The sequence below is a fragment of the Lampetra planeri genome, chromosome 7 (assembly GCF_965212315.1).
Source record: "Lampetra planeri chromosome 7, kcLamPlan1.2.h2, whole genome shotgun sequence".
In the NCBI taxonomy this organism is placed as follows: domain Eukaryota; kingdom Metazoa; phylum Chordata; class Hyperoartia; order Petromyzontiformes; family Petromyzontidae; genus Lampetra; species Lampetra planeri.
This window is the reverse complement of record NC_136113.1, coordinates 11841507-11857691: the sequence shown is the minus strand read 5'-3', so window position 1 is coordinate 11857691 and position 16185 is coordinate 11841507. Positions and strand designations below refer to the sequence as shown.

The following is a 16185-nucleotide window of genomic DNA, read 5'->3' as shown; positions in this document are numbered from 1 at the left end:
AACGGGCTTAAGGAACCAATGATGTTCGTAAGTCGAGGACCGGCTGTGATTAGTATCAAAATCACCCAATATCTATCCACTGTTAGATGAGGGCTTCCCCAATACCTCTTCAGAGGTCTGCAGTGCAACAATCCATATAGCTCCTGCAAATGAGCTGATTTCATTGCTGCACACCCATGGTGGAAGTCATTGACGAACATTTAACAACTGAATAAAGAAGGCTGTGAAGGTTGGCCGAAGATGAAACAGCAAAACAAAGTCAAACACGACAAGATTGCTGAAACTATTGAGCATATATATTTTAGGTATAACTGGAAAGCACATTAGAGTATGTAAACCTTGCACAAATATTGAAAGGTCAACCGGCATGAGGACAATTCAAATAACAAGGCAGCCTACGTTTAGCCAACTGACTTTAATAATAAAAAAGACACGTACTGCTTTTCCTACAGAAGTAATACGCCTTAAATGAACACAAATGCTCGCACACTCGTGTGTGTGTATGCGCACACATGTGTGATGTGAATGGGCGTGGCGTTTCCGATCGTCAGAAATGTGGTTTGTTGGGTTTTAAGAAAATGTCGTGTCAAGAGCCTCTATAAAAGCCCCGTGCCAGTGGTCAAGGCTCATTGAGAAAGGCGTTGGGGGCTCGCGTGCTACAGGCACAACGAGCGTCGTCGCCATGAGGCTCATTGCCAGCCTTCTCACCTGCTTCCTCCTGGGTGAGTCATCTGCACTTTCCAGCTGAAATGTATCATCACCTGTGCTTTGGGATGCGATGTGGCTTCATTTGAATAATGAAGAATAGAAAATGTGTTCAACTTTACGATTATTTCTTTTGTTTCTTTTTCAGTTGGTGATGTGCAGGGCAACTGGGAGGGTTCATTGCAACGGGTGTTGAGCTATCCAGGCACCTGCCACAAACAGTTGCAGGGCTCGGGTTACTTTGCCATACCCAACAACGAGAGTTGCCTCTACACGATGAACGTTGACGCAGATGAAGTGGTCAGCCTCTATCTGAATTACTAGTAAGCAGTGTTATATTTTTAAATCTCTTGTTTTTATGAAGGGAGATAAGTGGAAGAAGATACGCGCTGTACAACGGAGGAGATGCAGTATGGTATAGTTGGGTGGATAGGCAATGAGGGGACACATACAGGAGGGCCATAATCGTGCAACGCTAAGCCAATGGACCGTGTTTGGTATGGTCAATTTTACTATGCACAGCAGGAGAGTTGTGATAAAGTTAGCATCAGAAACAGCATCAGCATATCTTTGTTATTTATACAATTAACATACCATCGTGAAGAAGAGACGTGCATGAATGCAGTCAAATCAGACTGTTTTAAATCGTCATATTGGTGAAATAATAGCCCAAACTGTCAGTTAGAGCTGATGGGTAAATGTTGGTTGGGACACGGAAGACTTGGGAATGGCGGGGAGAGAGGGGTTAGTGAAGAGGGTTTGAGCTTCCCCCTAGCGCTGTAACAGAATAAAATGAATCCGCGACAGAATGAATAATACATCACATTTTCAGGCCCAAATGTGGAGACATTGGGCGTGGCTTTGCCCATGTAAGGAATATACTGCATCGGGAATTGACGATCCAAAGTTCGATTAAACGGGAATTGACGAGATTGTTAACGATCCAAAGCTCGATCACTGCTCGATAACTTCTCAAAGACAAACCCCTCCCCCCCATGGACACATGTACAGTATTGGAAATGTCATAGCTTGATTACTGTTCGATTCCATCGATGCAAGTATTCAAAATTTCTAAACTCGATCCATACTCGAACACATAGACATGTGTATACAAATGATGTCATAGCTCGATCACTGTTCAAATATCGCTCGAACACGTAGACACACTCAAGCCATTTAAAGAATCAAAATACTGCTGAGCAATACAGACATTGCATCTGAAATATATACCGTCTATACTAGTTAGGTAAGGGTGGCAATCTGACACACCACAGGGACGTGGAGGGTTATGTTTATATTTTGTTGTCCACAGTTTCCCCTACTGCCTGAACGACAACAACAACACTGGAGTGAGCGTGCATGATGGGCCAGACAATCTGGCACCCATTTTATCCACGTTTTCCTGCGGCTATAATACTGCAGGCCTCGTGTCAACAAACTCAACCCTCTCCGTATACTACTTCCAAAGTAGCAACAATTATTCGTACTCATATGTCTACATCTCATTCCATGCATCACCTGGTGGGTACCACACTCACACACACACACTGACACTGGTTGGGTAATGTTATTCAATCATTCATACTCGAAGTTTGAGTCAGATCAGAGTCCACTAAGATAATTTTTTAATTAGTTAACACTGGAATAAACCCATTGAAGTCCTGGCAAAAACCTCGAGAAATTAAGTCAATAAATTAATTTACATAAGGTGAGAGTGAGTTAAATTTTATTAACTACAATCAATTAAATGTTCTAATTTTGCAAGTGTAAGCCAGACATTATGCTTGTTTACTCAGGAAAACCTTACTGAATCTCCATTTATCCATTTCAGAAGGGTCCTGTAAAGTTTTTGCATGCTGTGTAGATTCCAAATGAGTAATTTGTGGAGTACATTTTCAAACTTGGACCATGACGGTGGCACCACAGAATGGCCTACTCTTGCGAATGGCATCACTGGATCATTAATGTCCACTGTGAACCAGACAGGTGTGCATTTTATGGTTAATGCACCCGCAGTAATAACCAGGGTGGCCACTGGATTCGAACTGTGAATCTCTGCAACAAGCGCCGATCACGCTACCACTAGTCCATGGGAATCAATCTTATTTAAAGCAGCTTTTTAAAAAGTTCGTATTTTACGCTTGGAGATAACGCACCTGTTGGCCAATGAGGTGGCGATATTATTTTTTTCAGGACATTGTGCATCATTATATGTAAATATGCATAGATTTTTTTCCACAGTTGAATATTTCACGTTTTGAACATAGAGAGTTCATTCGGGGTGTAGGTGTTCTATTGTATGCAAAGGTGTCCGCCAGAATTTTGGTTCTCACCTTGTATCCTTTTGACACACTGATTTTCTGCCAAGTAACATTACCAAACAAATTTAAATCTTAATCATTCAGCATCACCTTACAAGTTTGAAGACTTAGACGTGAGCATTTTCGAGATAAACTTGACAAACATGTGTATATTGGTATAAGAAGTACAGTTTATGTAAGAAGTGTTCCTGCTAACATTGTGCTTTGTTTCTCAGCTTCCTCGAGGTGTGGGGGGAGGCTGGATGCTCAAAGTATGATGCTGACATCTCCAAACTACCCACACAACTATGAGTACAACTCCAGTTGCACTTGGGAAGTCTACACTCCACCCGGATACATGATTTTTCTATATATCAATGATTTTGAGTGAGTATGGAGTGCGCCATGAGAATATCAATCCTACGGACATTGCAACATAATTATCTGTGGACAATTTGTGCTTTAAAAACAATTCCTGCCACAACTGTGGGATATTTAAAACCGATGAAGACTACGATTCCCTCTTGGCTGATTTGTTCTAACTTGTCACCCTGAATTGTCGCAATTGATCAAATTCTAGGGGGCGGAGGAGTGAGGAAGAATTGTTGTATGCTTACTTATTTGGCTGGGATGACTTAAATTGTTCAATAAATTACACAACTTTCATGAATCATACTTAGATGCTCAAATAGCATTTCAGCAGGGTCATATTACATTTAGCCACCTCAAAGTTGTTTTGGTATTTTGGGTTATAGTGTGACATAACTCATGAGCATTTTAGCCATCACCATGATGCACATTAAATATATTTAAAGGAAATGATGCTTCGCATTGAATGTTAGTTAAATAACAGGGGAAGCTCCCCCATTGTTCAGTCTGCATACATTCTATCTACATAAACTACAATCTTGATTTGAAGCTTTCGTGACTGCAGAAATCCATACTCTTTGGTTCTTTCGGCAAAGTCACGTAGGTTTAAAATAAAATAAATCACGACGTTTCAGTCGCAACACAAGCGTCCGTCATCGCTTTCGCACCTGATGACGGACGCTTGTGTTGCGCCCGAAACGTCGTGATTTATTTTATTTTCACCTACATGACTTTACCGAAAGAACCAAAGAGTATACATAAACTTCACCAATACATATAGAATTGAACCAGAATTAACAAAATTTACTAAAAAGGAAGAAACTATTTTTGGAATTGATTCCTAAATGGACAGGGAATTATTGTCGGCTTCCAGCTCTTGCCACTTTGGGTTATATCACTTTATTTTAGAAACTCTGCTGTTCATTATTTATTAATTTCTTGTCGCTCAGGGTACTGGATGAGCCCGGGGCTGATAGGACTCGCAGTCACAACCGGCAGTGCGACCACGACAGCCTCACCGTCCTGGAGAACGACAAAGGAAGCAGCTCGGTGGTGACTCGTCTTTGTGGGATCCTGCCAGCCAGCCAAGTGTCCACCATTGGCAACATGACCCTGCAATTCACCTCGGATGGCTCGGGGAATGGAAGGGGGTTTAGCCTTCGCTTCTACCGCAGCGGTAAGAGGCTCGGTGGCTATAGTCTCTAAAATGTTGGAGAGTGCACGGAGGCATTAGGAGACCATGTTCCCTTTATGACCTCCTACTTGGTCTCCGTGAGCTCGATGTGCTTGGCTATTCGTAAAGAGGGGGGAGTCTGTGGATGTAGGGTCATATCCCTTTTCTGTAGGTATGTATGTATGTTGAACTTGTTTCGCACTGTATGAAGCCAAACGTGCTAAGTGGAGGTGCTGGCGTATTTTCTAAAATCTTAGTGCTTCAAATACACTGTGTGATTGGCAAGAGTCGCCTTTCTCAACAATGCTTTTTGGGTTCTGTAACATTTATGAAACGTTTCAGTTGAGGCATTGTTTAACTTACATGTTTGCTTTTCTCAGTTGTTTGAAAAGTAGTGACTCGATTTATAATCATTTTTATAATGACACATGCATATTCGTGACACATTTCAGCTGGTATACTCAACTAAAATGTAAAATATTCATTGTATTATCTTTGTACAACATGAGGTTTTGGTAAGTGAGGTGGATTGAGTGAAACCGGTAGTTCTCTTGCATTTCATAGAAACGAGTCACTTAATAGGCATCTAGATACACAGGGAAGCACTATTCCACTGGGAACGGTGTACAAAAACCGCACAGACACACGCATCACCGAATGTGTAAAGCTGGCTAAATCTCAGGCAGTGAACTGGCAGGTAACCACAGCATGTTACAGGTATTGGCCTAGAGCTCAAAAACGAACGTTATGGGTTTGATCCCTCCAACAAGAAACATGCTATTCATCACATGTTTGGTAAATATTGCTCCCAATCGACTGCAATTGATATTTTTTTCTATTTCACCAGCTAATTGTATCCTTTTCAATGGTCTGATTATCATCAGAGGTAACTGTGCCCCACTATTGGCGCGCAAAAGTGACTCAAAGGAGTAGGGCACGGGCAATATAGGGGTAAAAGTGCACGAGGCTTGAAGTCAACCGGTATCCATCTGTTTAGCTATTTCACCTGCTGATTCTAAGTCCTGCCACAGCCAGGAAAGTGAGTTGAGCTTGGGCTATTTACAGTGAAAAACTGACCACCACACAATGCTCATCCTACCCTATGGGAAAAGTGGCTGCGCTTGGCCCGCGACTGGAAAATGCTAGCTGACATTGGCCGGCAACTTGTGTTTCCTCCGGAGATCGCAACCACCACCCTAAGACCTGACATGGTGCTCTGGTCCCGTTCGCTCAAGAAGGTCTTCATCATTGAGCTCACAGTACCCTGGGAGGACTCAGTAGATGAGGCTTATGAGCGAAAACATCTGCGCTATGCCGATCTAGCTGCCGAAGCACGGCATCATGGCTGGAACACAGAAGTCCGACCAGTGGAGGTGGGCTGCAGAGGATTTGTGGCAACATCTACAACCAGACTGCTTAGAGACCTGGGAATTAAGGGCCAGAGCCAGCGTTCGGCAATCAGAGCTGTATCGGAGGCGGCAGAAGGCAGCAGTCAGTGGCTTTGTTCTTGGAATCATATTTGCAGCTTATATTATGATTCATGCTTGATTTTTGGGTTAGGGCACGTGATGATTTGGCAAATTATTTGTTAAGACCCTCAGCCCGACACAGCCAAACAAAATGAGTGATCACACGCACGAGCATTTAATGTGTCATTTATACTTTTTTCAGCTCAACGTTAAATTGAATTCTCACAAGTAAATGTAGAAATTAGATACGGTGTATTTGATACTGCATCAAATATCATCAGGAGAAGATCCAGGATGTCAATACAAATCTCGGAAGTCTGAATTTCTGACTTCATTGAGTTTTAGTTTTTCTTCCTGACTCTCTCACTTGCTCGTGGGCTGAAAAATTAACAGTTTGTGCGTTAAATGCTCGTACACCACGCGACAATCTCATTGGCTTGGCTGTGGTCATCATTATCTGGCCCAGCCTGAAAACATCTATTACGGATAAAAGTTTTAGGCAACCTGGAGCTGGTGAATATCTCCAAGGCCACAGCTGCACGATTCGCACACACCTTGACAATGCAGCTGGTGACTTGATGGTGGGGTTGATGATCACCATGATAGTGTGCACTGTATTGCCCATGTAAGCAGTAGAACGAGGAAGTCACTATCCTATATGCAGTATCCTGGCCTTACAAAATATGGATGAGATGAAACGGTCAGTCTTGTAGACAGAGTCCTCAACATGGATAGTGGCATCAAGTAGTGAAGTTCACGGGCATAGTGATAACCGTGGTGCCTATAGGAGAGTAAGGAGGTGCATAACTGCCAGTAAGTGACTCGAGTGAATCGGTGAGTGATGTTCACGAGAACAGTAACCATGTGACTTGCGATAGCAGAGTGATGAGGTGAATGACGGGAGTACATCTGAGTGCTTGTGTTCTTGCCGCAGTCTTACTCTTGATTTAAAACTTTCGTGACTGCAGGGATTTATATTCTTGGTTCTTTCGGTAAAGTAACGTAGGAGGGAAACAATCAAATAATAAAAATATAAAACAATTAAATTATCTCGACGTTTCGACTGCAACACAAGCAATCATCATCAAGTGTGAAAACCACAGCAAGAAATGTATATAGTCTTACTCTTGATAAAAATATATCAATTAAGGGGCTATGTTTTAACTCATTTACCGTTTAATGTTTCTTTCATTCTGTTTGATGCCTCTCGTTGCCCACAAAATCAGAGAACGTCTGTGGAGGAACACTGGAAGGTACTAATGGTACATTTGGCAGCAACTACGGTTATCAGTCCTGTTATTGGCATATCACTGTCCCCGAAGGAAGCGTCGTGCACATCAATGCATCATTAATTTGCAGGTAAAGATCATTGCCTTGTTTGTCTGTGTGCTTTGCAGACTGTGGAGGAGCGGTCGAGTGGGAAGTGGGGGGGGCAGAGGCGGTGTATGTGTCATTTATTTTAAGTATGGGTATAGTGACAGACAGGCGCATGCATGGCAGGGCACACCAGGCAGAACACAGAGCCCCTTCATTGTTCTGACCAAAGCCAATAAATATAATCCGTGAGTACGTCCCCTGTCTGCTGTATTAATGTAAAGTGCAGTGGAATTAGCCGTGTTTTGAGAATTCACGAGCTAAGATTTTAACTTGAGGATGTGTGGCATTCTGAAAATGGGACATTTACACAAGTTAAGTCGAATGTGGCTATTGTTCCTTATTCCACACTATTCATGATGCTTAAAATTGTTCCAGACTGACAAAGCCATGGCAGTGGAATGAACTGTCTTGCTCGTCGGGAATATAAAGAGAAAGTTTTTTTCCGATCACCAACGTTTGTCCAATTTCTCCCTCAATCCAATAATCAAATACAGCCATGGCCATCTGTGTCAACAACAACTATTTTATCAATAAAATAACAAAAATACAGCCACCTCTCGCTCGCTGTCCTCCTCCCCCACCCCACACATCTGGCCTGCAATGTCAAAGCGTTGGTTTTTTTGCAGTTGTGGATCACATCCAGCATTATTAGGCGATTTTCCTGAGTTGAATTGGCGTTCTAGATTTGAAACGTTCGTGACTGCAAGGATTCATACTCTTAGGTTTTTTTGGTAAAGTCACGTAGGTAAAAAATAAAAATAATAAACACTTGATACAGTAAATTTAGCTGTGACGGTCCCACCTGATGACGGAGACTTGTGTTGCCTCCGAAACGTCGTGATTTATAATTTTATTTCTATTATTGTTATTTTTATTATTTCTTTTTTACCTACGTGACTTAACCGACAAAACCGAAGAGTTTGAATTGGCGTGTTTGCCCAGGTGACAACTTTATTTAGCTGTCAGGTGAAGGAGGGTGTACAACACACATTGCCATTGCACTTGCGCGACCTGACCCAAAACCCAATTACAATTATAACATTGGCCTCAAAAGCCTGAGAGTAAAATATTTTACTTATTTCACCAACAAAATTCCTTGATGGCACATATATGTGTGTGTATAAGTATGTGGGGAGCGGTGGCGTAGCGGTGAGTGGCCTGCATTACGAACCCGGCGACCTGAGTCCGATTCCCGCTCATGGCCAACACCAGTGACAATTATTGGAACCAGTTCTGGGCCTATCAGAGGTCCACTCGGCCTAAAATAAGTACCTGGTGCAATGTGTAAACATTGCCACTAGGGAGACAAAGGTGCCCGGGTGTGGTGTTGATCATGTGTATCAGCAGGATTGGACCCCAACTGGTCAGCTCCTTACATGGACAGGGATTGCGCCATACAGTCTTGACATTGTGGCAGAATCTACTTGCCCTGCCCCTATTTTAAAATAGTGAGGCACAATAGGAATGGACCACTCTTTTAATGATTTCCTCATGTAGCAATGGAGTAAAGCGTGGTTTTGTGGAGGTCCTTATGCGCTGTGCAGTACATCATCAATGCACGTGTGTACACCAGCATGCGATACCGAGTCGGGTCTGTAGGTGGCTGGCAGGGTTATTGAGTAATCTGACCTGTACACCAGTCACGTGGTTAATGGCGACTCGGTTGAGGATTGCTGTGTGACACACGTGCTGTTGCATTTTATAGGTAAAGGACCCAAAGGTTTTTTTTTATAGTTATAGAAATGTTCCAGTCCTTAAGCTTGGCTTTAAATTGGTCGTTTGTGATATATTCAATAGGAGGTGGTTTAGCACTGTACACTGTAAAAGATTACGTACTGTAGTTAATACTGCTAATACTCTAACCCTAATACTGTTTATTCTATAACCATGCCCATGCATCCCGAGTATGACTACTTGCAATGCGATTAAGAATATAACACATGTACAGTAATAAGTTGTATAATGGTGACAAGTACAGTTCATATACAGTATATATACAGTACAGATAATGGATGTAAGATATTAATATAAGTGGATGGTATAGATAGACATACAGCTTAGGATTTAAGTAATATTCGAATAGTGAAGTGTAAACGTTATGATTTAAGACAAAGATGGTGTATCAATAGTGTAATTGGGTTTAAGGGAAACTTATTGAGTAACCTGACCCGTACACCAGTCACGTGGTTAATGGCGACTCGGTTGAGAACTGCTGTGTTACACAGAACTGCTGCGTTATACTGTGTTATACAGCAGTTCTCACAAATGTGTTTGCCCTCGATTTGGAGCACCTGCCCAATAGGTTGGCATTTGCAAAATATATCAATTGCAATATTTTGGCTTTGTGGAAAGTTTGTGCCAGTGGAAATATCCATAAAACCGAATATTCTCTTCATGAACTGAGTCGTGGTATATTAATGTAGCACTAATGATGCCAGTGAGTGTCCCACACAGCACTGTATAGAGATGCATATAATCCTGTGTTATGGTTACCTATATCACCTCTTGTGCTGTTTTGTAAGTGGGTTGATGCCGGATTAATACTGATTTTTATTTTTCTGTCAGTTGGGACAGCTACTATGAATGGGCAATCTACGATGGCGACTCCACGTTTGCACCTATTCTCAGCCAAAGACACGGTTACTACGACTGGGAATGTGCACCATTTTCTGTAAAATCAACGGGGAACAGTGTCTTCATCCGCTACTATGGGGGAGCATTCACAGCTACCTACACAGCAGTAGGTATGTACATTGTACGATGATGTTAATATGCTCGAATGGAGGCCTAAGTGGATGAGAATGTATGTTATATGTATGTTGAACCTGTTTTGTACTGTAAGTGGCCAACGGAGATGATAATGGGAGGTGCGAGAATGGATGTCTGTGAGAGTGAGGAAGTGTGTAGACATCCCTGCACTTCCTCGTGATCCCCTTGGTTTGATTCCTTGTCTTGATGGATAATGACAGTCGTGATTGGTATCAATATCTGATATGGGCACCAATTCAGTCAGTTCAGGCTTATAGTGTGAAAATCGTCACCAGGGAGACATTGGCGTGGCGCTGGTGACACAATCAGTAGCACCGTGTGCTTACCACGGGTAAAACGCGTGCAACTATTGTGAGGAAATTCAGTTTATTGTAAACAGCAGCTCCCACTGCTGCTGTGGCTTGATTGGCTCGATGTCCCTTTTGGAACTCAAAACATTGTGGGCTTGAAACTTGCCTGGGGAAACATTTTTAAAACGTTTCGACGTTAAATATATTTAATCAGTTATGTTATATATTTTGTATTGTCAGTTGATCGAAAAGTATTTTAGGAAATTCAAAATTAAGCGGTGCGGTTTTTAAGTGTCCTTTTAAAAAGTCGGTGTGGATTGAACGCTGCTGCTGTGATCACGCAGCGGGATGATCGTGGCCGCATACCAGTCGGCGGAGGCTGCCATGAAGAAACGACACCCGGCAGTGACTCACGGTCCCACTTCTTGGTGTAGAGAGGAGGTTGTGAGTCGTGCTGCGGAGAGTTCTATCATGAGCTGTGGAAATCTTGTCATTAATTGTTTACGTATTTACCCATTTGTCTCCAATAGCTGCGGATCAGTCGTTTGACTGTGATTTCAATGGAGGCTTCTGTGGCTGGGGATCCTGGTCTGAAGATGTCTTTCACTGGGACATAGTGGACAGTCGGTCCTATCCATCATATGGTAATGCTTCATAATGAACATATGTTCACAGCTAACACTGCAACATTGTTTTAATACACAGCTATTCGAAGCATTGTTTCTCCTATTTTCTGTAGTTACAGCGAACGTGTAATTTTGCGGATGTCATTACCCCCATGTACTTTCCAACTGCTCTGCTGTACCTGTCATCAATAAAATCAGGACGTTAAATGTATTGTGGCATTATTTGCAAGAGTAGGCCATTGTGAGTCATTGAAATGTTTTACTTAAAATCACGCAATTGGGATTATGCTTAGCAATTATCGCTCCCTACTGCAAAAACTTGACAGGAACCTCCTGCCTAAAAGAGTCACGATACAAGCACAGAAATAATACATCAACACAATTATTGAGGTACCTGCGTTTTTTTGTAACAAGAATTTCCATGGAAATGGTCCTAGTGAATGCATAACCTGTACTTTTCAATAAATAATTTGCAAAGGGCAATGAATGAAACATTCTTTCTCAACATAATACATTACTAACCTTTATTTTCATGCATATTTTTAACATTCCATATTTTTTTCTGAATTGGGAAGTTCAGCTTCAGGCGTGGCAGTAATCTGATCACAGTGACATCTGTAACCATTAGATAAGGATTCTCTATAAAACAATGTATATGATAAGAGACGAGTGGCTCGCATCTTCATCTTTTGCTTAAATCTCCATCTGTGTGACAATTCTTATAAGCACACTTATTATCTGTACAGCACACACACTCCTTTTCATGGATTGCCTGTTCAGTCGCAGTCTCAATTGTGTCTGTGCGCAGATGGGAGCCCCTTTACTGGAGTACGCATGAGATCTCAACCCAGGAACGTCACGCAATTGAAAAGCCATCTGCTGAGCCCCGTCTTGCAGCCTTTCAATGGAACTCGCTGCTTTCGCTTTAAATTTGGACCTTACAACAGTGCCAGTCTCACGCTCCGCGATGCATCGGGCCGCGGGGGCATGGTGGCGGACGGGAACCTTCCCCTGCTGTGGAGGCCCAGTCTGTTAAACATAGCGGACGTGGGCGGTGACCAGCAGCAGTGGTCGCAGGCGTTCGTGAACATCTCCGCGGACGTCACTCAGGTGCCCTTGTTTGAATTTTGTCTCAGTGACCTCCTGGCAGGGAGCATACCGCACTTCACGTGACGGCCTCAAAGTGCACCTATCCTTTGCACAGATGCTGTGGTGATGTCACCGCGATTTCTTGGCGTTTGGAGGCTGCTGCTGTTGTCTTTGAAGCTTGCCATCAAAAGGCTTAGGAAACAAATTAGCAAGATTTTTAATTCCATCAAAATATAATCAATGCTAATTGATATTGTATTATCAACAACGTTTAATCCATGATTGCAACGTGTGCTTTTATACTGGAATTAAGTTTTATATGCAAATTCTGCTTATTTATGAAAAAAATTGTCTTCATGTCAAAATATTGCCATCATGGGACATTTGTATGGACTCAATTGATGCGATTACAATTATGACCACGTATGAACACGGGTTGAAGTACACAGCCTATAGTTTAGTAAATAATACATATAGACTAGAGTATGGGAAAATGCAGTCTTGACCAGTCTAAAACAGTGGTTTTCAGCCTCATTGTTATGGCGGCCCCCCAAATCAAGACGACTCGTCCCTCTCCCCAGCCGCTGCATCCACTCCCCCTTGGTTACCAAGGCCACAAGACACGGATCACGTGTCCGTGCCTTTAATCAACACGGTGTTAGTAAGGCATTCTTCATTTTCAAATCATCGCTTTTCACTTATGTTGGCTGTGTCAAGGAATCGAACTTGAATATTTGGGTATGATAGTGCAGTGCGCAAATCACTGCACCCAGCATTTTTTTGCATGTTGTTGTTTTGCGGATTGTTTGTAATAACTGCAGGGCGCTTGTTCATTGCACCTTCTGCATGCAGGTGCTGTTTGAGACAACCAGTAGTGTAATCGAGACTCTGGCTGGGATCGACAACGTGGAGTTGAATCCAGAAGCCTGCCCGAGCGACGGTAATACAAATCATCTGCATTGATTCAACATGATATTTCATCTTCAGGTGTGACTGTGTGACCTCATCACCAACTGTTGCTTAACTGCCCCCCCCACCACCCGGTCTCTGTAGACCACTTTGGCAAACAACGGATTAACGGTTGGAGTGTAATGAGTGGCGACGATTTTGCTGTTATTCCTCCACTGAAGGAGCACAGACTATGGTGGTTTACTATATGGTCCATAGTTTTGGTTGCATGGCCACAATCGCACTGTAGCTGGTCATTAATTACCCACCATGTATCCTTTGGCTGGCCCTTGTACGTATGATGATGATAAACCTCATTATCATGCTCATGAGGATGGTTGGCTTTGTTTCACGTCACTATAAGCGGCGAGTTAAACTTAACACGTGAGGCGGACGTAAGCCCTAGTGCTGGATGCATGATTCCTCGTGCTCTGTTCTCCCCTGTCTCCACATCAGATGTGTGTTACGAGGCGGTCAATGCTGACGATGGTGTCCTCGTGGCCAATCCTTCTGATGGCAATATGACCTCATCGTGCTTCTGGGAAATAACGGTCTCCACGGGAAAAATCATTCAGTTTCAACTGAACCCAAATCTGTAAGTGAACCGTGCAATAGAGAGGGACTCATCATGGACATTTCATAAACCTGAGGCAGAACTTATAGATCCTGTCTTGAAGTGCTATGTCTAAGTGTCTTTCTCAGATGTGTTTACATTCACCGTCAGAAAACTTGTCAAATTCTGGGTTCAAGCACTGAGTTGTCAGCAAACAGTAGCCCCCTTCTCTCTGGCTTCCTCTCTCATCACATCCAACCCTGTTTTCCATAGCACAACATAATCATGAGCGTCATTGTGTACATAATCTGTCCCTTCACATAAACACATTTAAAGCAGTATTCACACATCCCATGAGCCACACAGCATTCTGATGAGATGCTGAATGTTGAAACTCGTGCAGCATTTGCTTGTCTTAAACCAATGTTGCTGAAGTTATGCACTCCCAGAAGGTTGTATGTGTAAAAAAAGGGGTTCTATTTGTAAAGGAGGGATATCGTCCGTTTGTTTTTTTTCATCTGTTATAAATAGCAGTGGACTTCATGCGTGCGGATCCCTGCTGTAGCCTCATTTACATCAACCCTAACGACTCGCTCTGATTTCTCCAGTCCTCCCTCCACAGACCCCAATAACCAACATCCATTGGCACATTAGAAGTCTTTGGGTTAGATCGCTTTCTCCACATTCTGAAAGAATTGTGACACAAATGGCTGGACACAGCCAGATCAGAAATCTTAGCAAATCTGCTCCCTCTACTGTGAATTCCCCCCCACCCCCTTTAGCGTGACATGGGACTGCCACTGCTATTAAACTTGTGCTTTGACTCTCAGATATATGACTTTCTTTGGCCCATGCAGCTCTTGATAACCCATGATTAAAACACACTCGTTGTGACGATATTATTTTTACCATGACGTATTTGTTATTCATGTGCTTGTGAGACGGCGCATGCTCTGCCATCATGAATCATGTTTTACAACAGCCATTTCCTGTTACACATGATTATATATATAATGCAATTAAATTAAAATTTTAAGTTGTATAATTCATTGTGACTTTCTTAACCATTGTTAGTGCTGATCATTTAAATTTTTAACTGTCCTTAATTAAGGATTTTATAGCTATTAGCTTGGTCATTGTAGTGCCTCTACATTTGTACAAAAACTAGTCATGTGCAGCTTCAGCACACCATCCTCAGAATGATCTGCCTCTCTCTGTCTCATTGTTTCTATCTATCTATATGTCAATCTCTGTGTTTGGATTTATGTATTTCTATGGCCACTGTGCTTGTAATTTTCTGTGCCTCTGTCTGTGCATTTGCAATTCTCTGTGTCTTTCTGTGTTTGTAATTGTCCGTGTATCTGTTTGTGTGTCTGTCTCTGCAATTCTCTGTGTCTCGGTGTTGGTCTCTAGATCTCATATTTGCCTCATCTACACAGAGCCCCACGAAGCATTGGGTCTTTTTTGTATATAGGCCTGAATGTTAAACCTCTACACATATCAGTTTGCTTAAATATGTGTTCCTGCATAATTAAAAGTGGCTCCATATTATAGTGACTAATAATTATTAGCCAATAAAAACACTGCTGAATGTCTTGCTCGTTATTATACGGACTGTGCTGTCGTACATTAATTATGTTTTTATTTCAGGATCTATGACTCGTACTGTGCATCTTTTTACAACGTTAAAAATGGGTCATTGAGCCTAATGTATCCGTCCTACTATTCCCCAAATCCATATCAATATTACTCTTCGGAAAATCAGCTCATCGTCAGATTTAACAAAGGGTGCTCCAATAATTCAAGTTATATTATTGGGAACTTCACTGCTATAAACCCAAGTAAGTACTTGAGTGTCAGATGTTTGTGAATACAGTATATATAAATATTTCATCGGCAAAAAAATCAGCATGCATTGGTATGTCAAGATGGCATCTCCATGCTTCACACGTAGGGTTTCCACCTGTCTGGTTTGACTCTTACAATCCAGGGAATTGACATATGTGCTCGGGTAGCAGGAATTTATTTTGTACTGAAATCTAATACTGGTGTAGTGCATTCAACTGAGTCGCAGACGTAGCCTTGGAGGCAACACATTTATTTAACTCCAACACACGGGGTAACTTCCCCTTCACAGAATAACAACCTATGGTGGTACCACCAGGCTAACTACACTAATTACAATGTAACTGCTACTACGGACCGGGACCACAGCTCGGGTCCAGGTCCACGTGTTGGAGACTCGTTGAACGTAGAACGTAGACGAAGGTTTCTTCCAGGATGAACAACTACCCTGGTCCCTCTCGGGACCCGGCTTATCTTGTCTGTGGCATGGCTGGCTCCGCTCTTGGCCACGACCACCTGCCAGAATCCTCGGGGGAATCTGGATCCCAACCACGTGACCCCCCTAGCCCCCACTTGGGGCCCCTTTGTAGACTTAACTTGTCACGTGTCCTCTTGGGTCAACCAGAGTGCCATGGCCTTTAGTAACCTCATTCCCACGGCCAGCACTCCCA

At 42.6% G+C, this 16185-nt stretch overlaps 1 protein-coding gene across 1 annotated transcript in view; it reads left to right on the top strand.

Moving 5' to 3' along the window:
- Positions 1-573: 573 nt before the first annotated feature.
- Positions 574-16185, top strand: part of LOC144719985 (uncharacterized) — a 31471-nt gene continuing 15859 nt past the window's right edge. The window contains exons 1-12 of the mRNA XM_078596380.1: positions 574-722; positions 854-1028; positions 2018-2226; positions 3242-3392; positions 4325-4551; positions 7244-7376; positions 9960-10138; positions 10984-11097; positions 11888-12189; positions 13021-13108; positions 13573-13711; positions 15320-15510. Of these exons, the coding sequence (XP_078452506.1) occupies positions 683-722; positions 854-1028; positions 2018-2226; positions 3242-3392; positions 4325-4551; positions 7244-7376; positions 9960-10138; positions 10984-11097; positions 11888-12189; positions 13021-13108; positions 13573-13711; positions 15320-15510 (1948 nt within the window). The 5' untranslated portion in view covers positions 574-682. The remainder of the gene's footprint in view (positions 723-853; positions 1029-2017; positions 2227-3241; positions 3393-4324; positions 4552-7243; positions 7377-9959; positions 10139-10983; positions 11098-11887; positions 12190-13020; positions 13109-13572; positions 13712-15319; positions 15511-16185) is intronic.